General features: G+C 37.1%; 1 protein-coding gene across 1 annotated transcript in view; it reads right to left on the reverse strand.

Annotated features, from left to right (window-relative positions):
• Positions 1–24,424, reverse strand: part of LOC139687640 (retinitis pigmentosa 1-like 1 protein) — a 72,499-nt gene that overhangs the window by 17,583 nt on the left and 30,492 nt on the right. Inside the window, exons 9-12 of the mRNA XM_071584881.1 lie at positions 24,050–24,124; positions 12,349–12,804; positions 8,867–8,994; positions 7,520–7,630 (exon numbers count right to left, since the gene is read on the reverse strand). Of these exons, the coding sequence (XP_071440982.1) occupies positions 7,520–7,630; positions 8,867–8,994; positions 12,349–12,804; positions 24,050–24,124 (770 nt within the window). The remainder of the gene's footprint in view (positions 1–7,519; positions 7,631–8,866; positions 8,995–12,348; positions 12,805–24,049; positions 24,125–24,424) is intronic.

Genomic DNA, 24,424 nt, shown 5'->3' on the forward strand with positions numbered 1-24,424 from the left:
AATCATGTACATATTTCTGTCCCATTTTTCCTATGAAGGTGAACTACTATATAAGTTTTATCTAACCTCTTTTACGATAACATGCATCTATGAATTAACAAAGGGTGACATGAATACCTGATGTACTATTATTTACTATCTCTACCACAGACACACTTATGGTTAATAGTAGTTCATTCTGCTCAATCACACAGAATGTACAATGCATTTAGAAAGTTTTCTGGTCTGGTCAGCTGCAAGTCCCTTTTAATTAAACAGTAGCCAAGGGGAGAACTTCAAGTAATGCTCAAGTCCATGAGTGAGTGCACTATCCCATCTTCAACAGTTATAAACACACAAACATTGTGCATGCCTTATAAAGACAGCTGAAAACCTTGACAGATTTTATTATTAATTTGTTGTAACCTCTCTCTTGACTATTTTTCTACAGTTTAAGTCACAAGTGAATTTGTTGATAAAACCTTTAATCTATCTCCTGTCTAGTGGTCACAACTTCCACTGAGACAATTTTTTAACACATGACTTTGGTATTCACATTAATTGATTCAAACTAATTCACTAAATCGACTCAAACCTTTTGAAAAAGGTCGAACAGCAGAGTATTGAGAACTTGGCTAATTTCGATGATTGGCACGATTTATATGCATGAGAATTTTAAAAATCACTCATTTTCTCATTGGTTCAATATTTTTGTTATTAGGAGTCATCACTCATGCATTCAACTGATGCTTCATTGATATCAGTGCAAAACTTTCCATCAAGATAATCTGACCCTGTCTGCAATTCTGACATGGAGTGCAAGATTGCAGTGGAGCTCTGAAAAGTACCATAGAGTTTCACCAAATGCCTACCTCTAAGGGACGCTTTCTCTTCATGGAAGCTGCTCATCCAACACCAATTCCCTGGTGCCCCACCTCTCCTCCCCCTCCAGATTAGAGTGCAGTGAGGCATTTTGGTGCTTAGACTTGCCAGAGTGTTTGAACAATATTCATATACAAAGCATTTGCAAGTGATGTGACAACAGAAGGAAATTCAAACAAAATTCACAATAGCTACATCAACATGTTATTAATATTAGGACCTATTAAGAGGCCTTTCATGCTGTCAGTGTCACACTCTCATGCTCATCTTGCCAGGGAACGCTTATTTCCATAAGCAATTGCACAATGGCAGCTTGCCTCTTCATGGGTAACTAATTTGAAAATATGGTTAAAAGAGATAATTGTTGTCAGTTCATCAAAATAATTGAAGAAACTTGACTATATTTGACTCATCTGGATAGAGTGGCAGAATTAATTGGTAAAAACTAGATTCTCAATGGAAAAATGTTTCCATTACAAGGGGGTTATTTCAACTACAAACACATTTATCATGTAAATACATAACTTTTAATGACAAATTATGAAAGACATCAGCTGAACCAATTTTACAACCACATTCAAAACTGCGTGTGATTTCACTGTCCTTTTTTTATTTTTCCCCTTGATTTTTCTTGAATCCTGTCAAACACTGTTTCCCAGGGCCATGTTTACAACTAACATTAACCTCTCTATTTTTCCCGTTTCTAAGACATTTTAGTCATGGACAAATGCCACAAGTTCTGAGTACCAAAATAAAATGTAAAACACTATCACATGGACAGAAAACCCAATGAAGACATTATACCTTTCCCTTGTTAATTGTAAGCGATGCAAGAGAGTTTCAGGAAAGGTTTTGTAGTTTACACTGTAGGAGGGCGGTGGCTTATGCTTTCTGTGGATAGTTGGGTCAACGAAAGCACAAAGTAAAATCCTTCAATTTCAAAATCCTTTTATATCTGTTCAAAATCTAGTGTTACAAAAGTATAAAAAATGTAGCAGATGTCATCATTCAAAGGAAATTTAAAAGCTGAGGCAAAATAGAAAATTGAAATCAACGATCAAGAATTAAAAAAAAACATAAAAGAACAGTTAATAAAATCCACTAATCATATACGGCAGAGCTCACAAGCAAGAAAGATTAACAACAGTAAAAAAAATCAACAGGATGTGATGACATTTCTACAGATATGACGAGATAAAACTAACACGCAAACATTTCTTGGAATAGTGAAAGCTGCCCAATCTCAGAATAGATGGAATAATGGGTGATGAGATGCTGGGAAAGTTTTCATATTCACACATAAAGAAAGCTACAAACATAAAACAAGGAAAATAAATCAAAATGGATACAAAGTATAAAACAAGCCAATGTGTGCTGAACAATACATTAAAAAAGTGTAAAGGATAGTTTGGTGTAAATCCACAAGTTCACAGTTATTGTCAGTGGGCAAGCATACATATGTATGTACAAAGCAAAATAATTAATAATACACCAATGCAATTCACCAGAATGACTAGGCTAATCACAGACAATTACTGCTATAATTAAATGACCACAGGTAATAGTACCCCATTCCTTTATGACCCTATAATCCTGGTGGAAATGTATCTCAATGTTTCTGCATCCCAAACGTTACTGCAAAACTATAAAACAATCATGCTTTTTAGACTAAAGCCACCATGCAAAGACAACTGTGGTGATGAACGGGTTTGCTACCAATCCTTTGTAAAGACTAAAACAAAAAAAGGGCACTAAATGACTTTGCTTTAAGTGAGATATAACACACACACAGAGTGAGCTCATTCTAATCCGGAACACAAGTGAATCTTGAGTAATGTAGAAATAGAAAATAGGCTCCAAAATGAGTCACAACATGTCCATCGAGTGAATCCCCTGAGAACTGTCACCATCTGTGTTTCTTTTAATTTCCATGAGAAAAAATGTCATGTTCACACAAAACTTTGTGAATATCTACTAAAGCATACATTCTACTCTGTTGATTAATATCGGCAACTATAATTTGCAGCTGTGCATTTTCTTTGACAAGTCCTAGGACTTGTCAAATAAAACAAATCTTTGGACAAAAATAAATTGATCTGATTTGAAATGACACGACTCAAATAGCAGAATGATAAATTGAAGTGGGTGAACATTATATCACCCCAAAAGGATGCATCTTATCCACATGTGGCATGCAACACATAACCATGATGAGACCCTCTTGGACATGTCTACTAGGGTGCCACACAGTTGATGAACAATTACCAGGGTTTCACATCAGTTTGACTCATATTACTGTAGCTCAGCTAATTGCAAAAGTGGGTCACTGAGTAGAACATATTATTCAGCTAAGGAAACATGAACAATATGATGGATTCAGCTATAGGGCGATTGGATGAATATTTTTCAACTGTCTTTGTTAGCCACAAAATTAATTTGACCGGATTAGCCTGAGTTCATTGTTAAGGAGGAGTAGAAGCATTAAAATAACATAACTATACAAAAAACCTGGACTCTTAGAGTACAAATGCTTTCCCTGCTAAAGGGATTTCCCAACAACAAAAGAATTTGGTATTTAAGAAAACAACAAAAATTTTTTTAACATGAGGCATAATTGTGATAGGTTGTCCTCCAAATCCTAAACACCAAAAGCCTAATAGAAAGAGAAGAGAGATAAAAAAGGAGGAATTAGATTGCAAAATAGAATACACTAATGCAATAACTTAATGACAAATGATAAGCTAAAACATGGCTGGGCCAGTTTGCACTTTGGAACTTAAAGATTCATCATGCCCTTTCCAATCAAATGGGCAGGGAGCAGAGGTCAGTGTAGCAAGTGAGCATTGACTGAATTCCTCATCCTCTCACCCATGAATTTTGATGCATTCAGGTCATAAAGAGAAAGGACCATGACCAACCTCCTTTGACCCTCATGACATCCAATACCACTACCAGCTCACAATGAAGTAGGCAGTTGCAACTTATCAGATTATTTTTAAATAGGACAGTTATCGTTAAATATAATATCAGAATCCACTCCCTCTTTCAATCACTTATCTACCAACTACCTCCACTCAGTTCTCTTAGTCACAAATGGGATCTAAAAATTCATTCCTAGGGCCCATAGCAATGGAAATAAGTCCCAATGACTTGGTTTATGCTCTCATTGCAAATGCTTATTTTCCCCAACTCTTTTAAAAACTCAATAAACTTTACACATAGTAATTACTTAAAGCACTATGAAACTGCACTTATTAAAGAACATGTATATTAAGAAAACATTTTATGCCTTAGCAGAGGTAACAGGTGTGAATTACATTCAATGTAATCAGGTGTGAACTACAGTCGCCACTCAATACCCCCCTCTTCCCTCCCCTTCTCTTACATCCTTCCTTCCTTCACTCATGCCTCAGTCTTATATCTTTTCATGAAAAAGGTGGTTTTGCAACTAAATTCTCTTAAATGATGAAATTGCTATTCTAGCTTTGATTTTTGTTTTAATATCATTATTTAGTAGTCTACCATTTATGTTAAGTTTAGCTAGGATGCAAACTTCACATACAAGCTTAAATTTGTTAGCCTCCTATAAAAGACACAACATTACCCCACACTTCAGTAAATTCCTCTTAAATTCAACATTACTCTACTTCCTTTCATTTAGTCCAACCTTCCCTTCCTTTCCTCCCTACTCCCTTGCCTCATGTTCTTCCAGTCTATCACTATCTTCAACATTACATTGCCGATTAAAATGCTCTTTATACACCATTATCATCTTTCAGCACGTAATCTGGGATCTTAACCCTCTGTAGTGCTTCTGGGATGCAGTTCCACATCGTCATATTGAAGGCATTGTTCACATCTAAGGTCACAATTGTGCAGTACTGTTTGGCATCTCACTTCCATTGCTTGCCTTCAACTGCATTGCGAGAAACATTGACAATTGTGTTAATGGCATCCACCTTCAGCAGTGCTTTCCAGAAGTCATATTCGTTCTCCAAGACTCAGTTGGGTTCCCTCAATGTAGTCATCCAGCCAGTTGTACATGAGCCTCTCCAGAAACTTGTAAGCTGTGTTCAGCATGCACAATGGCCGCAAGGACAATGCGTCCTAATATACTCTAATACTCATTGGATGCATTACGAGGTACTGTCTCTTCCAACAGCAGGGAAGGATTCCTTCAAGCAGGCAGGTGTTATACACTTCCTGAAAGATACCTAGTCAAGCCCTAATGGCAGCTTTAGATTACGGGTTCAATCTGGAGTGGAGGCTTTGGAGTCTCCGACCTTGCTGCAGGACTTCAGCAGTTCCTCTCAAAATATCAACTGTACTTTATTAAGGTTTGCAAGTGGAAATGGTGCTTCCCGATTGCTTTGGGGATAGTGCAGCCACTATTCTATGCATTGTGATTGGACAAATATGCAAAAGTGCAGACAGACCTTTCAGTTTGGTCATAACCATTTTGTAAGGTAGGTCTTACCCAGGGGTCTCTGTCCACGTTGCTTCACAATTCCATTCAGCTCAAATGCTTACTTGTCTTGATTGCCTTGGTGAGGGACCATTGTGTCTCCATGTACTGTTGCCCCAAGGCTCTGGGTTTGCGCTGGCTCTCCCAAATCTGGGTTCCCTCATGCTCTTTGGTGGTGTCTTTAAGCACAATGGCATCTCCAAAGGTCAGCAATTTCATCATTCCACCCATGAGCTGGGTGATGTTGATGTTTTCCTAAGCACATTAGCATTGATGCATCACAGGCGCTGGTGAATTGTTTCATTATATCTTCAGCCATAGTATCACGAGAGGCCAGCTATCATCATCACATCCATCAATCATCATCACCAAAAGGACTATCTAAAAGAGTGCCCAATAAATAAATACAGCCCACTAAAAATGCAAAAGCATAACATCTCATAGAGTTCACATTACTATAAAACTAGCAGTTAAGTAGCCCAATGATCATTTTAAATTTGATCAACTTATACCTTAATAACCAATTTATTAACAATAACTATATTTGAAGAACTAATATGCATATTATCATCATTTATATTATGCATAATGTATTAAAACAAGCAGTAAAGACTGAAACATTAGGAAAAATGCCTTGGAAATCAGCTCATAAGTGGGACTATAAGATTTTCTCTATGTTCCAGTTTTCAGGTGTGTATATTGAGGCTTTGATCGCAATGGCTACCAGAAGAGCTGCCTAGACCATGAAACATTATTAATTGGAGCGGAGGCTTCTGTGAATTTAATTGCAATTCCTTGTCTTACCAGCAAAACTAAAGAATGTGAATTCAAAAATGTAACTGAATTGATCGGTGAAATGAGATTAGGATTCACACATAACAGAGGTCCATTGCACCCCAACTTCACTTGCCACTCTTGCATTAACTGAGAGTAAGAGTACAAAGAATCTCCAATTGAAACACAATTCTAACTTATTTCTGCTCCAATTGAACTAATACAGAACCGCCATGAAAAGTGATTAGGTTCCAAAGTGCAAAACAAGTAATGTTCCAACTTCGCCCAGTAACAAATAAAGCAATAAAAAAAATATAAATCAAACCTGCAGATCAAGGGTACTGAAACAAAAAAGTGCCATGAAAGACTAAAGATACAAATGCTAGTTAAGATGGCTGATGATGAGCCAGAGTGTGTGGCGGAATTCACTGAGTCAGCTGTAGCTTGTTTCGGGGATTGGTTAGAGCTAGAGAGGGGGAAAGGAGGTGGGGGGGGTTCCATTAGGGATGGATACACAGCGGGCAAGACACACTTCTCCTCCTGACCCAATAAGGAAGGGAGGAGTGTTTCTTCGGGAGATGGAGTGGTGTGGGTGGTGGGCAAGGGGCTTGGCTGTGACTGCCTCACTGGATGGGATATTAAGGCATCACCGTACATTGTGGACACTATTTAATCAAGAGGTGTCAGTTTTGGTCCTGAGCAAGGGAGAGGTAGGCCCATCTCTACCCACTGCACACTGCAGTGCCCAAAAGTGCACAGCATGAACTGTTATTAACATATTCTGTTGACTTTGCTGCCAATATTCCACTTGGCTAAGGCATTCATTAGCGAGTGCTTGAGGTAAGAGCAAAAATAAGGACATTTGGGCTCAAGAACTGTCTTACCTAAAGGCACAAAGCTTCCCACTATGTGCTTGAATTAAATGGCAGAACACAAATCTCAACTTACAGGTGTATCAGAACTCAAAACTTCCAGACTAAAAATGCATCAAACCCCAGTTTAATAAGACAATCTAATTAACATTGAATAACTGCTCATATATTTCAATCAATACACTTAAACTTAAAAATCCATAATGGAAAAATGTCTCCAGTGAAACTGTTTCACACATCCCAAATATAATTTCATACCACTGTAAGAATATATTTATTTGAAGACAACAAAAAATCTGTCAGCTACATATATTCAAATCAGTAGCATGAGAATCAAGGTGTAGTGAAGACAAAGATGCACGCCACTTGAATCTTGAGATTTATGATGAAATTTGATAAGGTCAGGTGTGCAATGAATCTCAACTACCTGTAGGTGCCAACCTGCTTGAAATGTGTGCCCGAGGCCATCCATGTCATAACCATGAGTCAGTAAGTGATCGGTTAATTATTTTAGTTCTTTCACCTAAAATAAATAAAATTCCCTTACCTTCTCTATTTCTGCATCTGCCTCATCTAACTTCTCACGGATAATAAAATCTTCATCATTTGTGACATCTGCCTTCTCATACGTGGATGCCTGCTCATCTGTATCAACAGCCTGGATATTGAAAAGGGGACAGAGAGGGCTATATATTAGGTTTGTAATATGGAAAATCCTGACTTATTACATAAAATTATTTCAAATGCAAGTAAAATTGAGAGTGAGAATTTTATTCAGAAAATCTGAGTCACCTTTAACAAAACTTACTTTGAGGATTAAAACGGTACATTTTCCTTTCTAAATAAAAAATGGTTCAATTTCATGAAAGAGAGCATTTCATTTGAAACCATTAGTCTCCCCAACCAAAACACGAGGAGCTGAAATGGGTTTAGGAGAGGGAATGAGGAGGCGATTAAGTCCAGGGAAAAATGATTTTTCAGAAATTAACCCACTCGGTGAATTTGAGGCTGACTGGAAAATAATGAAACAACCACGGTGAGCACTGTAGCTAACTTGGTCTACTCTTTAAGTCAATGTGCAACACTTCCGAAGCTTAACCTGGAGATGACATATGACATCTGACATTACGGACATACTTGGTTTGCCAAATAACCTGATTTAAAACACTAACTTTATTGTTAAATTGCTGAAAATAAGTATAAAGTTATGGAAATTCGATAAAATAGAGTTTTCTAAAACCATTTAAACGTTAAAAAGGAGAAATAATTATGTACAAAAAACTGCAGATCCATAACTATTGTCCCTGCTGATTCTAAAATAATAAAAATAGCTATAAAAAGTCAGCATTAAAAGTTGTTTTAAGTGAATAATATCAGTTCATCTTTTTGTAAATCTGGCTTAGTAAAAAAGAAAGCTACTGTAGAAGCTTAATACTTATGAATCAGAATTATACATTACTGAGGCATTTGAGAGGGGGATTTTTGGTGTGTGGTGATCTTTGACAGGAGCTTTGAGCACTCAGGCCTCTTTATCAATTTTTCCAACCCATGTTTAGCCTGCCTGCCACACGCAGACAGGGGACAGGAGGGCCACAATTAAAGGTAAGGAGTTCACCCATCCAACCACCATCCAGGCTCAGCATTACTTGACTTTGGTGATTTAATGGGAAACAATGTGCCAATGTGGCTAGGCTTTTGCTTCGAGGGGGCGGGGGTGAAGATACTGATAAAACTACGTAATCTGAGTAAGGTTCAACTGCGTCAAACATTAAACTCTAGTATCCCAATTTTCACCATATGGTGCAAGAGATACTGAACTGAGACTGTTCCACCCTTGCAATCTTTCCAATTTAAAGGGCATCTAAAAACAGGAAACACACACACATATACGTACTTCATTCTGCCCACCCATGCTTCTCCCCCTCCTGGGTAGTGGTGGAGGAGCTTCCTCTTCGCTCTCCTCCTCTTCCTCCTCCTCGGACTCCTCTTCCTCTACTGGAGGTGTCTCAACCTTTCTTTCACCTGAAATGAAATGCATACAATGGCCAATTATTCATCTGCCAAGAGCTGTGATGTCCTTGCATGACTTTAAGTTATTAGTCTTTAAAGTGCCCCCATATATGTGACTCATTACATTTCTTAATTCCTATCAATCATAATTATAATATTTCAAGTGATGAAGGTCATTTTTCCCCAAGCATGCTTCATTATAGTTTTGGGAAACCATTTGTGCTTGGGAAAATGTGACTCTTGAAAAACCTAGGTTTACAAGCACAAGCATATTTACTACTGAAGGCTCCACATTTCTCTAATCAAGAAGACAAGAGACGGAACTGAGAGAGCCTCACTCATTAGTACACTTCAGTTATCTGATTTCAACTTCTATCCTGGTCTTGGTGAACAAAAGGAAATACTCACCCTTTGTCACTTTTGTTTGCGAACACTCATTTAGTTCTGTTTTGAAACAAAATGTGAGTTTAAGTTTTGACCCATTTCTCAACATTCAATTAACTCAAAACTTTGCATACACACACATTCCTGATGACAATACAGAAACAAAAATTCTACAAAATTTGAGCAGATCCCTCTCATTCTCTGATCCTCAATTCCCAGATTATCATATGGTCAGACAACTCCAGCAGCATGGGCATTCATGGGAAGACCTAAGTAGCACTCATATTTGAGTTAATTCCCCCTTCCCAGTGAATTTCCAAGCTGTTAAAGATCTTCAGAGAGGCCAAATAAAAAATAATAAATTGATGCAATCACTCACTGATATGCGCACAGGTGCAAGAATTTCTTTGTTCAAAAATCATTTTCCTAGAGACAGATTCGAACCCAGATCCCTCTATGTCTGGCCAAATGTTTCAGCTAGCTAAGCTATCAAGGTGTCCTCTTACACTGCAAACTTATGAGGACTTTAAAAGAACAAAATGCTTTGGCAAATTGCCATACACACATGTCACAAAATAATTGAATTAAGCAAGGAATGTTTACACAATTTCCCAGTTTTTTTAATTTGCTTCAGGCAAACACCCAAAAGTTTAGGTGTTGGCATTAACTTTGTGGACTGTGACACAATGTCAGGAGTACCATATCCCCAAAAAACAGAAACCAAGTCCCTTCAGTTTTCCGTAAGAGTGAAATTCTCCCAAAGGGTTCACCTCAAGAAATTTCGGTTGCCTTTAACAACCTATTTAGTCACAAAAGATTAGAGATTACGAATTACAAATTTTCCAGTGTTTTCTTTCACCATTACTGTAAAAAATACATCAGTTAATTGATGCAATATTTTCGAGAATCAGCAAGTATGGACCCTCACAAGAGTTTCTGTTATTCATCACCTACAAAGCTGAGGGTAAGTAGTGGCAGTGTATTTGGCAAACATATGCATTACTTTCTCAGCTTCATAAACATGTACACACAAGTAGATAACATGGGTTCCTGATTGAATAAAGTCTGGCATTAAACGTGGCCAACACATTGTTACCTGGATGGAGTAAGAGTATTGAAAAAGCAATCAAATTTGTGGTTCTGTAATGACCAAGTTCGTCTCCTGTTGTGATCATTGCTACCTCCTAAACAAATATTCCCATACCCATATACTGATAGGGACCAATTGATCATAGTTAACTTGAGAGAGCATTTGGTTCATTCAACTCCCTTGGTTTTAAGTGCTCAGGGGAAACACTGAGATATTGGCAATGACAGTAATAAAAATTCATGCATCACAAATTAATCAAACCAATGGTACATTATATCTCACCAGGATTGTGCTCTTAGACACAGAGAGAGCACTACACTTTGGGTGTTGGAAGAAAAAACAGCATCCTCAACTAATGACATCAAACCTTAAAGTGTTATGTACTAGTTGCATTCATTCAAAAAGGGTAACTGATATGAGAGGAAAATTTCCAAAATGTAATATTTCCTACCACTTACATATGGCCAGAAGAACTACTCTAGCACTTAAACCATATAGCAAAGCAGTGATAACATGGTAAAGAAGCCATTGGGTTATTCAAGTGTAGTGCTAAGTAACTTAACATTCCAACTGGAATATACAAAAAATGGAAACAATGGGAATAAAGGATGTTAGGAAACCCAAAAATGTGCTTCCCAGGTTCTCCAATCCCTCAGCTTACAAAATCAGAGCAGTGTCTGAAAGTGACAGGCATTTAAAAGAGTAAGTTGAATGATTACTATGTAATTTCTAGCACAACCTAATTCAGCAAATTGACAGAGGTGAGAGATAGTACCAAAATTCAACAAAATGTTATGATAATCATGAACTCACGCATCACTTCTTTCAAAATACTCCCCTACAAGGGTCAGATTAATTTTCAATATGAAGCTATGCTTTCATAGCGTTATGCGGAAGCCATCACATTGGCTTTTATTAAATTCAATATTCTCTCAAGGCAAAATCTCCCAGGGTCCTATTTTTCATTTAACCTTGGTCAAGGCTCTAAGTCTCTGTCCTCAACTTGAATTCATCACCTTCTGTCTTGATCTTTGATCCAATGAGTTAATTATTTTCTAAAAACATATCAGAACACTGACTGAAGTAGAGATGGCTCATTCCTTGGGGAGGAAACCTTTGACCTGTGCCCTTCCTTTCATATTCTTTATCCCTCCATCTTACTATGTCCATAATTGACCCCATGAAAAATGAAAGAGTGACTTGGCCACTCTTTTGCAACTGTGCGATAACTCTACTCTGATTTCCTAGCCAAGATCATAGAGAGAGCATTAAAATGAATAATATAAAATAATATTTAAAGGACAGTTTTCAAATCCTTCAAAATATATATGATTTTAAATAAAGTGAAACAATTAATTTAAATGTAAGGCATTGTCAATAGCAAGGCAGGAAGGGCCTGACAAACTCCATTAGAAATTTGCTCAGAAGGAAAATAGTTTGATTGCACAGTTTACAGCACAATTCCTTTTACAATTGGGAGACCAGGGTTCAAATCCTGACCAGGATAAATAATTTTTTTGCGACAAGCATTCATTCATCTGGGAACATAAATCTGCGTGCAATGCTACATTTCCCTCGGCATACCCAATTCATGCCTTAACGAACAATGCAGTAAGACAGGTGCCATTACAGCTCACAACAGCACATGGACTCATGCAGGAAAGGGGGGTTCACCTTTGAATTGGGAGGGCTGTCTGTCCCTTTACATACATAAAAGCTGACCATCCTCCATATAATTACCAAAGGAATTTCAGTTGCATCCAATTTAAGAGGTGGGATGACAGTTTAGTCTGCATTGTGTTAATATCACACATGTTAACAGCACAGGGTACAAATCTACATACACAAAGCATATCAGCACAATCAGATACTGTTCTGATGCCAGAACTGACTTGGGATTTTCTTGATGGGGACAATTTCCTCTTCCTCCTCCTCTTCTTCCTCTTCCTCCTCCTCTTCCTCCTCCTCTTCTTCTTCCTCCTCCCTCTTCATTGCTGACTGCCCATCATCCTCCTGCCCCTCCCACTCCCAATCCCTCCCTTCTTCCTCTCTTCTGCCCAACCGCACTGGCATGACATCCTCCTCATCCCCCCACTCAAAGCCCGTATCGTCCTCCACCCGCCCCTCTTGGCTGCTGTTGACCTCCACAGATGACCCTTGATGCATTGTGGGCAGAGCTTCTACCAGGGTGGGGATACCAGCAGACCTCGTGATCGTCGACTCCCTCACACCATCTTCCTCCTCCCCCTCCTCTTCATAGTCCTCCTCCTCCTCTTCATATTCCTCCTCTTGCCCAATGGCCGCACTAGCCATCATCACCTCTCCCTCCTCCTTGGCCACTGCGCTCCCTGAAAATCCACGGTATGACACTTGGACTACTTGTTCCCATACCTTACCATGCAGATTATGTGCAGGAGAGAAGGGGCCATGGGAATGCATGATTTTAAAGCATGAAAGCCATGACTTTACTCAAAATGTCACCATGATGCATGTCTACACCATTCACAGAACAGTGGCTGAATCTTTGATTGCTGATTGCATCAACTGAGAGGCCATGGAAGGAGGCCATACATGTGTGTGAGCCGCCCCTCAATCCACCCTTCCACATTTCCCCCTAGCACAATTCCCACATTTCTCCATATTGCAGCCACTCCAACCTACCCTCATCAATCAACCACTGGGCCAACAAAAATACAGTGCGGAGTGGCCTAACTTATAGGGAAAAATGTTACAATTCCTCCATTTTCCTGGTCGAGTGCTCTATTATTTACTTTCTTGCACGTAAGCACAATAGTCTTGGTGACTAGCATCTCCCATTCCCCCACCTATGGACCACCGCTTTCTCCCCCCTCTTCAAGGACCCAGTGTGCATCAAGCTACTTGATTCAAATTCAACCAATAATGTAGCTAGGCAGTGACATTTAGGCTACTGAATGCCTTGAGAAAAACTAATATATGTATATATAATCTGATGAAGACGGCCATCCCAGTGAAGCGTCAAAACTACATATGTGAGTCCTTTCTTTGTGTTTCTGTTTTCAAATTCTATATCAGCGTTTTTATATATTTGTGCGTCGCTGAAGAGCATTATATTTTTAAGATATATACATGTATGTATATACATATTGTCTTTCTAGTTTCTCATACATGGCAAAAATTGAGTCAACACCAATCACTGCCAAATCCAAAGAAGCTGAGGGTGAAAGTAATTTTAGTTATCACCCACAGGTGTACACACACATAAAAAGGCAAGAATATCACAGTGTAAACCATCATTCATCTGTTAAAAGAGAATTATTTTTATACTATGAAATTCTTACATTCACAATGGTTCAGTTTGAGCCTGCCAATCTCTTGAAAAGGTACTATCCATAGCTAATTCCATTACCCTTGCTAGATTTTAACTATTCAAAAACTTATGACGTCATGTTTTATTAGCATGTTATATCATTCCAGGTGAATGTGATAGCTGAAAGAGGAAAGAGTCCTATCCTATACCTTACTATCTAAAAGAAATAAGAGGCAGAGAAAAAAATCCTCCAGAGGTAGATCAGGGAGAATTTGTAAATTATATCAGTCCAATGAATACAAGAAAGTTTCCCTCAATGCCAAGTTTGTCTCAGGGCCCTTTACTCAAACCCAACCCTCAAGTGAGATGCCCGATGCAATGACTGGGAATGTCAACAACATTTTTTGGGACAGATACCCAAGTATTTATTGAGTACCAGTGAAGAGGAAGTGGCAAGGAGTAGTGAGGCAAGCTTTCCCTTATCCCTCTCTCCTTCATGGCTACAGGATAGATTCATCATTTCCCTTGGTAGCCATTCAGGACAACTCCATTTCAACAAAAGCAACAGAAGAAGAAAGGATGTCAAAGACTATGAGAAAATCAAAATCCATCTTTGACGAATGACCTGTACGTATTTTAGAGGTCAAACTATAACAGTTAAGAATGGTAGGGTTGAAGTAAGGTACTACCTTGAGAAAAACTATCACATAGCACCGTAAAATAGGATGCTTTAAGGAAAAATTTGAGTAAATGCTCACTCTCGTGTAAAAAATCAATGACTATACAGTGCCTATCCCAGTATTTAGGGAGATATTAATTGACCAATAATTATTTTGCCAAAAATAGTGGTTGGTGGCGGTGATAATGCTACAACATCATCAAATGAGGGAATCAAAAGAAACCCCCCACTTACAGATCAAAAAGACTGGACCATACCAGGCTAAGAAATACTGAAAATGATGTTAAGAGGAAAAAAAGTACAAAATCATAACTAAAAACTATGCAGAAAGAAACTACATATTGTAAATAATGAGAAGGAAAACTAAAAATCTGTCTTGAATGTTTTGCTTTTCAATATATAATGTGTAAAACATTTACATTATAATAATGAAGTAACTTAAACAGAGTTATTTTCAGCAAAAAAGTGTATGTAACAATAAAGGATAAAATAAAGAGTGATTTCAAAATGTATTGCTTGACTTCATTATTTTTAAATGCCAGAATCTTGGCTAACCGTTGTGTTCACTGGGGTCACAGCAGTCTATTCACCCTGCATGAAGATTGTATTAGGGCAATCCTCTATCACTGGGAGTTGCAATCTCAGTGATAAATTGCAGTGGTCCATTTTGAGCTAAACACGTTAAAATAGATGATTAACATTATGTGAAAATGGCATATTGAAATTCACAGGACAATTTCATCTTATGGGTACTCTACTACATAAATGTGCATTTCAGGGTTGAAATTAAGAGAGAATATTTGTGAAAAATGATTCTACCGAATAGATATTCAAGGTTAACAGCACTCATTAAGATTCAATAAGTTTGTTTCCAAATGAACAATATTTAAGCAATTTCATGACTGTGTTTATCTCTTTTCATGATATGATTACACAGCAATAACCACACCCGATTTCTATTCTCATTCCATAAGCATGTATTTCCGAGCTCGCTTCTAAAAAGGGGAATAATACCATATGAGGGAGACAATATTGTAATTCCTGTATGGGTTATAAATTGCTAGTAAAAATTCCTCTCTTTTCCCCAAAGAAGATGCATCTCATACATATATTTCCCTGTACATCCAAAGGTTTTGAACAATAAATATCCAGCTATTATAAAAGATTCCTTGTAATACGTTTTTTCAATGTATTCATTAGACACATTAAGCTAGCAGTCTTTCTATACAATGCAACACATTACACATGTCATGACATGTTGCAAGCAACTGGCAACACTTGGTTACTGTTTCATATTAAATATTAATGTTCCCATATGATTTTTGTTCCATTGAAAATCTGAAATTATCTTCATAGACTGAAATTATTTTCCATTCTTAGCATGTATCATGAACACAACTGAGTTACAAAATTTCCTTTCACATGATTAATATAACACAAAAGTACACACAGTTCCATTCATGAGTTTCAACATGCAAATTTTGAATTATATCAAGTTTCACACCAAAGTATTGATAACAGAAATTCAACATCACACAATAAAAATATAAAATAACACTTCCAATAAGAGTATGAATTTTGTGGTAATTAAAATGCACACATCTCAGTGTTTATTATGTTTTTACTTTTTTGCCTATTGTCTCCTAGTCTTATCGAATGAAATAAAATTACAAGGGTGATTCCAAAAGTAAGGTCTCCTATTTTTTCATGAAAAATCAAAATTTATTCTCAACTTTGCGTACATCGTTGGAAAGGTTGAGAATTTAGCTATTTTTCTGTGAGAAAGGTACAACGCCGGTATTAAAAAGCTGCTTACAAGGATGCAAAAAGTGATTGATCGTCAAGGCGACTATGCAGAAAAATAGCAAAATACTCAGCCTTTCTTAGGATGCACACAAAGTTGAGAATAAATTTGATTTTTCATGAGAAAAATAGAGACCTTACTTTTCGAATCGCCCTCGTATATCATTGCTGGGACTTACAGAGAGGTACCATTACAGTGAATATGAGAGCTGTTCAATAAAACATGATTGTATATTTTTTAATTACATAATTTACAGAGCAAATTTTTTTTCGCTATATGAATGAAAGTAGATGGGGAATTCATAAAATTAGGTATACAGATGATCATGCTTTAGTTTGCCAGTCAGCAAAGGGGTTATAAGCTATGCTGAGTGCATTGTAAAGTCGATTGAAACATAGATTTGGAGAAAGGTTTTGTACAGTGTGTGTGGAAACATGAGGACTGAAGCAAAATGATAGGAGTAGATTAGAGGCTTTTGAAATAAAAGTGCAGAAAAGGATGGAGAACGTGAAGTGGACAGAAAGGAAAACAAATGAGGAAGTACTGGGTATGGTAAGGAAGGCGAGAGGATTATTGGGAGAAATCAAATAGAGGTAGGAAAGATATATGCTGAGCATTTTGAATTGGAATGGGATGCTGAAGACTGATAGAGGAAAGGATATGAATAGGATAGGCATGCTGGGCAAAATGACGGGTGGAAACACGTGGAATTGAAGACGGGTTTATAGTGTTGTGTTGGACATTGGATATTGTTTTGTTAGCAGAGGCAACGAAAGGTATAGTTGTATCATCAGTTTTCATCTGAAACCTACAGTAAACAGTAGACTACCAGTAATAATTTTGTCATCTTAATGGGTAATGTATACGTGGTATGTGTTTCATTGATTTGACCCAGTAGACCCAGACATCAGAGGCAACCATTGCAGCTTGAAACGTTGTTTGCCTGCGGAAATTATGGGAGGTAGAATGTGACACTGTAATGATATATTATAGGAGGCCAATGGAGAAACTGTTCTCTAAAATACAGCTGGTAAATAGTTTCAAATATTTAAGGAGGGAAAGAAATCAAATTCAAAGGAAGGTGGACCCACAGCTCTAGGAGTAAACATTGACATTGGTGCTCCCATTGTGAGGGAATGTGGCCAAATAACTTTAGAAGAATCAAATCAAAAACATTCAGAATTCCATTTCACACACCTGGGTAACAGAAAAATTGTGCATGATACATGCTTATGAATGGAGGGTTCCACAGAACCCACACTGATATCACCAATATATTGTAAAAATCAGTGTAAAGTATGATTCTCATCATCCCTATACTGCAGATTTACAACCATGCAATTTTTTCCTATTCTCATTTATGAAGAAGCACTTTCACGGAAAGCATTAGTCATCATCAGAAGTATGAGCAAAATAACTGAACACGTTGTAATTTACAACAGTGGCCCTTGAAGCAATACTGGAGTCAAATCAATGGAACTTGTACCATAAATACATTAAACTAACATAATAACATAAAATTACATTTTGGCACAATAAATTATGCAAATAAAAAAATTTCTCTCTTCATTGAACAGTCCTTGAATAAACAAATCATTAAAATATCTGTGGAACAAAGATATTTCTCGAAAAACTTTAAGGTTTTTATGCTACTTTAAGCATTCCATTAGTTAGTATTTGTGTGTCACAGATCAATAATACAGTATATGATACACGACAACATCCATTAAATTTTCCACACATATTATTAAGAAAACAACTACGCTATGATTGATGATTAAGTATAATAAGAAACTCATCATTACAAATTAAGACTATGATTAAAAGTAAATACATCTATTGGAAATTTCAACAAAATTAATGAAATGCCAATCTACCTGCTGGACGAGCAATACTGCAGGGTTAAATTGTCAGCATAACCATTCATTGGTGGACAAGGTAAGGTTTCCTCAATTTTGAAATAAGTGGCATGCTTATTTTGGGATTCTGGCTATTTTTAGGTTAACAGCTGAAAGAGGCACACCACCAATCTATAACAGAAGTCAAACTTTCCATTTTAAAATTGCCGATTGAAAAAAAATGCTGTGAACTCCACTATGTGAAAGACAAGACTTTTAGAAACTAAACATGGTAAAAGAAATGATATCATACAAAAGTATGTAACTTAGTCGAAGCCTGTAAATGCATGAATCAAAAATATTTTTTCAGATGAGAGATAATAGAAACAAACATCTGGTAAACCTTGCTATGACATTAATGCTATGGTGGAATAAATAATACACTACAGTCCAGGAATTGCATAACATATTCATCACCTGCATGTGCTGTGCAAATATTGACTACTGCAACCAAGTTTATGCAACTGCACCAAACAAATGAAGTCTCCCAGCACATAACCATTCATGTTTACCAAGAATTCCCATTTTCCTATGATAACCACCAAAAATTACACAACTCACAATGGTTGGCCCTGAAAAACTTAACACTCTGCAAGGAGTAGTCAAAGTTCATGGCATACATAAGTTGCGACTAGTAAATGGTACTTCTATTGCATGGCTTATGAACATGACAGTGAATGAAGATTCCCAATAATAATGATAGCTTTTGAGTTTTCAAAGCCACTTCGAAACAAAATTCATCGGCTTGAAACAGTTTGCAATGCAATGGGTCAACCCAAGGAATACCTTGCTTTGCTCAGGGCCCATTGGGGAGTGCAAGTAAATCTGAAGCCTACAATGGGTTTGGTCTGTAAGGCTGAACCCTCTCAAGGAGGAGGTACCACCTAGAAATGGGTACAGTCCAACCTCCAAACCAAACACACATAAGACACACTATGACCACTACAGAAGCCAATTTCTTAACCAAATTTTTAATAAATCACATGGTATTTCAATTACTGTCAACTTCAAATTTGTATTTTTGGATCAACTTTGACGGGCACACTGAAGAGATTAGTATAGCAACGATCCTAACAATGAACATCTCTATTACTACCTCATTGATGGAAGACTTGACTATCACAAAAATGGGGATCTTAATTACATTGATAATGAATCTTGGCTGATTCAGTGATAGAGATATACTCACTCCTACAGAAATTATATTAAAACGGACCACTAAATTTGGCTAAATGGGTCACTCACTCTTGGGACTCACTAGAGAAAGAATTCTTTGAAGAAGAGGACCTGCAGGGCCAATTCTGGATAATAGCAGCATTTTTACTATAGATCCAAGTGTCACACAATAACATGTGGTCACATGGGGGGGGGGGGGCCTGTGGTGTCACACCAGAAGGTAAGGTTAGGCAGCCCCTTCCCCTCTCATTATCTCTTGACCTCCCATTATCTCGTGATACTCCAACATAGAGGTGCTACCAGTGTCCAGAATTTGTCCTGCAGGTGCCTGTCATTGATAGATTTTCAACTAAAAAATTGAGCCCCCTGAGTTAATATATTCCTATTCAATCCTCTCCCATCCCTCATTCCCCCTCTTCTCCCCCACTTCATATCATTAGCTGTTGAAATTCCTCCAAAAGTAAAAGACATTATACCCTCTGTAATGCAAACTCATTTTCTAAAACATGGATATAAATCTTACACAACCAATCAACAAAGGCCTCTAACTCATTCAGAAAAAACAAACCTGAAGCAATCCTTATATATTTTGGAAATAAGATTTCATAAGAAAAACTCCACATAAGTGTACAGCAAGTACTTAAGCATACAGTTCAGCCAAATCCTGAGTAATTCAAATGCCTTCCATAATAATTCAGTGAAATGGCATTATTAATATCAATAATTTATGCAAATTCCAACCCACTGGAGAGCCAAAGTTCACCTTTTGTAATGTTTCAGTGACTAATGATAATTTTACACGAACGACCTCTGCTAAAGGTTTCCAAGCTCTCTGTTTAGTTTTAACGATGTAAGAAAAATGGAAAATCCTCAACACAGATTTTAGTTCATAATTAGGTGAGTACAAAAATACAAGTTCTTTGACTTGAATGCAGCGATCACTTAAGAAGGAATATAAAAAATTACAGTACCAACTGCCCTGAGAGCTTTAAATTAACAGACATTTGCTGCCTAAGCTAGTTTATAATAATCCATATTCTCTGCTAACTGCAGTATCTACTGGCTCTGAGAAAACTACAAGGACAGCAACTAAATCAACTGTGAACATGAATCACAGAGTAAGCTGTTACTGTTGCAGACAGCACTTGTCATAAAATGGCCACGCTGATGCCCAAATATCCCTAGGTACATGATAACCTGCACAAAAATCTTCAAAATAAGCTGATGGCATTTGTAATTAATAACTATTGCAATATTAGAAGAGACTGAACAAAGGCCCTTCCGGAGTCAACGACTAAAATCAGTGATCAACATGAGATGGCACTCCTGGGAAGTGTAGGGGTGAAGTGATGGTGAGAAAGAATGGAAAGGGAGAACTGTTACATGCTAAGTGGACGGTGGCAAAAGAGCACATGGTTTGATGTCAGAGTAAAGACGACTCATAGGGATGACAAATGGCTGATTATCCATTATTGGCCTAACAATTGAAAACTACAACCTTGCCATGAGTACTTGAATTTTACTTTGTAACTGTAATGAACCATGAATCATTTGCAAGAAAATGATAAGTTAGTTTCTCCTCTCACCAGTAAAGCAAGAGAAACTTTTACATCACATTACACTAAATTCCATTTACAGAAGCCACAGGATCTGAAACAAATTCTTGCAATGTTATGCTGGTTTCAAAATTCCAAGTAATGTTACAGAAGAAACATATCAAATAGTGTTCTCAATGTTTAGCTTTCATGAATTAATTAAGGGGATTGATGATATCATTGCATACAAAAGAGGAGCCCTTTTTGTGCAATATTTATGATTATCTGCCTGAATATAATGCGACAATGTATACAATACACCATCTTATGCTATACAAAACTCAGTTTATAAATATTATTATTAACTTTGAACAAAAAATAGATTCTCATGGTTATCTAGGTATTTATTTCACTGTATTCCATGGGAGAGCCGGTGCATACTTCACAGACTATCTTGTTGATACAACATATTGATTTCACTACTTTGGAACCTATTAGTTATATGATACCATTTACACTTTCTCTTACTTTCTTTCCTCACCGCAGGTTGTTGACACTAATTTTTCTTGATTCCTATTCCTAACTTTTTTCAGCGCAATAAATCCTTTTGATCCTAATTTTCCTCCCTAATGTTTGATATCTGATTAATTACTTTTATTAAATTGTCCCTCACCACTGCATGAGCCACTTGCATATAGTTCTTGCAGTTAGTTGTACTTACAGTTTTGCTTTTGCTAAAGCCTTAGTTTACAATGGTCTATGGTATGGCATGAACTGGTTTCACAACTAAAGAAGAGCATCCTTCTCATTGGAAAAATTCAAAATTGTACATCATATTCCTTTCTTAAATTATATTTGGACATTTTCCCAACCCTGAAATTGGTTTCATGCAACAAGCAATGGAGATTAAACCCTACTGACAAGAGAATTTGTCTACAGCCTTGTTAATCCATACCTGCCTGCATATTACCCATAGTTCCAATAAGGTTCGCGTGCTTCCAGAAAAAGAAAATTTTTCAGCAAGAATATACTGTTATTTTCCTGATTTACAAATAAAAAATTTGTATTATAATGCTAATAGTGAACTTCAGATGATTGTGGCTAATGGTCATTTAAACCTAAACAGTTATTAAGAGACTCAATTAGGCACCAGATATAGAGGAAGGGCCTTAGCCATATTGAAACAATTTCCAATTAGAACACTAAAGTTAATACTGGGACTGGATAGAGGTTGAATGGAAGAACCTCAACACATCTACCCTTACAGTAAAATGTGGGTTGACAGAATGGACCATGAGGCCTAAGTGGTAAGGCTCCTACAGAAAACACGCTGCTGCCCTCCTAACGATCCAGGAAAAGCACTTAGAGGTAAAATGGAATGGTTTCCCTATGAAGTTGGGCTGTATAAGAGATCAGCTCTCCGTCCATACATCTTTGACCTGGTTATGATGTGGTTGTAAGGAATGTGATAAGCAGAGCACCTTAGAGTATGCTACTTGCAGGTGACAATATTCTCTGAGAAGAGACAAGAGAAAAATTTGAGAAGCTGACAAAAGGAAGAAAGGTGCTGGAAGCAAGGGGAAATGGTGATTAACACAGTGAAAAAGGAGAATTTGATGTCACAAAAAAAAGGGAGAACAGCATCTTTATTAAACTAGAAAGAAAAAACTTCCATTTGTCAGATTGTTAATACTTTGGGTCAAAAGCGTTGGAGGTTAACACAGGTGACAATAAAATGCAAGTGGACTAACTGGAGAAAGATAAGCAGGAAATTGTGCCAAAGGAAGGCAAAATTTTACAATGAGAGTTATTTTGGTCTGTGGTGACAATGCTGTATGGTGCAATGGAAACCAGGCCAATTTTGTGAAACCAAGCGAGGAGGATGGAAATCTCCAAGGTGAGGATGTTTAGTATGATCGTACAGACTAAGTGTGGCTACATCAAAGGAATGATCACAATATGACCTATCAATGAAAAGGTACAAGAAGAAAAGGAAGATGATTTAGACATGTGGAGTGAAAGAGTGAAGAATATCACTGAAAAAGACTGAAGAGGTGGTAGGAAAGAGGCTAAGCTAAGATGGAAGGATGGGAGCTAGATGGGGACATGAGGGGGAGAGGGTGAAGAAGAGATGAAGCTTAGGAAAGAGAGGAAAATGGGGGCGAAGGATCAAATATGGGAATGCTGACCTCATAGTCATGAGATAAGTCTGAAATTAATAAGAGTCAATGGAATAGATACAGAAATATTCAATGAAGATGAAGCTCCATTTTTTTTCAATTTTAATAATACAAAATGCTAATGATACCAATAAAATAGTAATCAGAACTAAATAAATTCTGTGTTTATTGAAAGAATCAAGCCCACTTAGAGATTTTGTGCGTATAATGTCCACAGATGTGAAGGGCTTGACTGTGGCAGGAACTTAGGGGTAACTGTGTCCACAGGGTAAAAAAAATGTCACCCAGTTAGAATAAAAGTAGAGAGATTGACCCTCAGTTTGATGTGACACAAATTTCTCATAGTTCTCAGAGTGTTTTAGAAACTGCAAATTTCACATGCCTAACCTACCATCAACCACTCAAATACAGTTTGAAATGGCCTCAATGTCATTTTTATGGGGAAAACAGTGACTTTAAAAGTTTGAGCTCAACCATCCCTCCATGATATTCACCAAATATTACATGGTACCCCAAATTTTGGCACGATTTGTTTAAAAGTGTTATGTGGATTGTTTCAAACCTATGAAGGTGTTCATCAGATAAAAGATTAATAAAAGAAAAATTTATCTTTCAAACTTTTGAGTGGGTGGGCTCTCCTAAAGAGGTGCGTTCTCAGATCCCAACTTGTTTGTGCTGTTTTTACCACAAACACAGCATAAGATAACAGAAACAATATATTAATAATATCTTACTCCAGTATACAATATGTGATAGCAATAACAAAAGTTGCCCACCACATAATCAATCCATTCAATCCTATTCCTATATCCTTTTCTCCATTGATGCTGATTTTCCCTGCCATTTGAGTACATTGCAATGTGGCTTGAATGATATAAAAGATGGATGGAAATTTGACATTAATAGTCAATGAACATGGCACACATGTAAAGAAAACACAGACAAATGTTATAGAATACAAAAACCCAAACAATGAAATTGAAATTCATGCAATTAGTGCCACACGGTTCATGCTGATGTTTGACTGTTTACCACCAGTCCATTTTTTTATGAGAGTCACATGAGCAATGACCACAATCGCCACCCCCACGCCAAACTTAAAGGCCACTGGAAAGACAGGAAAACCACTTATAGGTCATAAAAATTGAGAAGTACCTAATAATAACAGCAGTAATAAACACAATAATAAATAATTATTCTCAAGCCTGTATTACAATCAGCATTACTGGAGTCACATGTACGAAAACCCAGGAGTATTACACAATGACATCATATCAAGGAAAACTAAAAGGGCTTCTCATGATATAGAGGCTATTACTTTAGACTTCCATTCATTTAAAATTTGAAGTATTTTATAGCTTCTCAAGATTAAAAAAATTAAAGAACAGACAGATTACTGGGAAAGAG

This window comes from Hetaerina americana, unplaced genomic scaffold (assembly GCF_022747635.1).
Source record: "Hetaerina americana unplaced genomic scaffold, ioHetAmer1.1.p SCAF_2, whole genome shotgun sequence".
Taxonomy (NCBI): domain Eukaryota; kingdom Metazoa; phylum Arthropoda; class Insecta; order Odonata; family Calopterygidae; genus Hetaerina; species Hetaerina americana.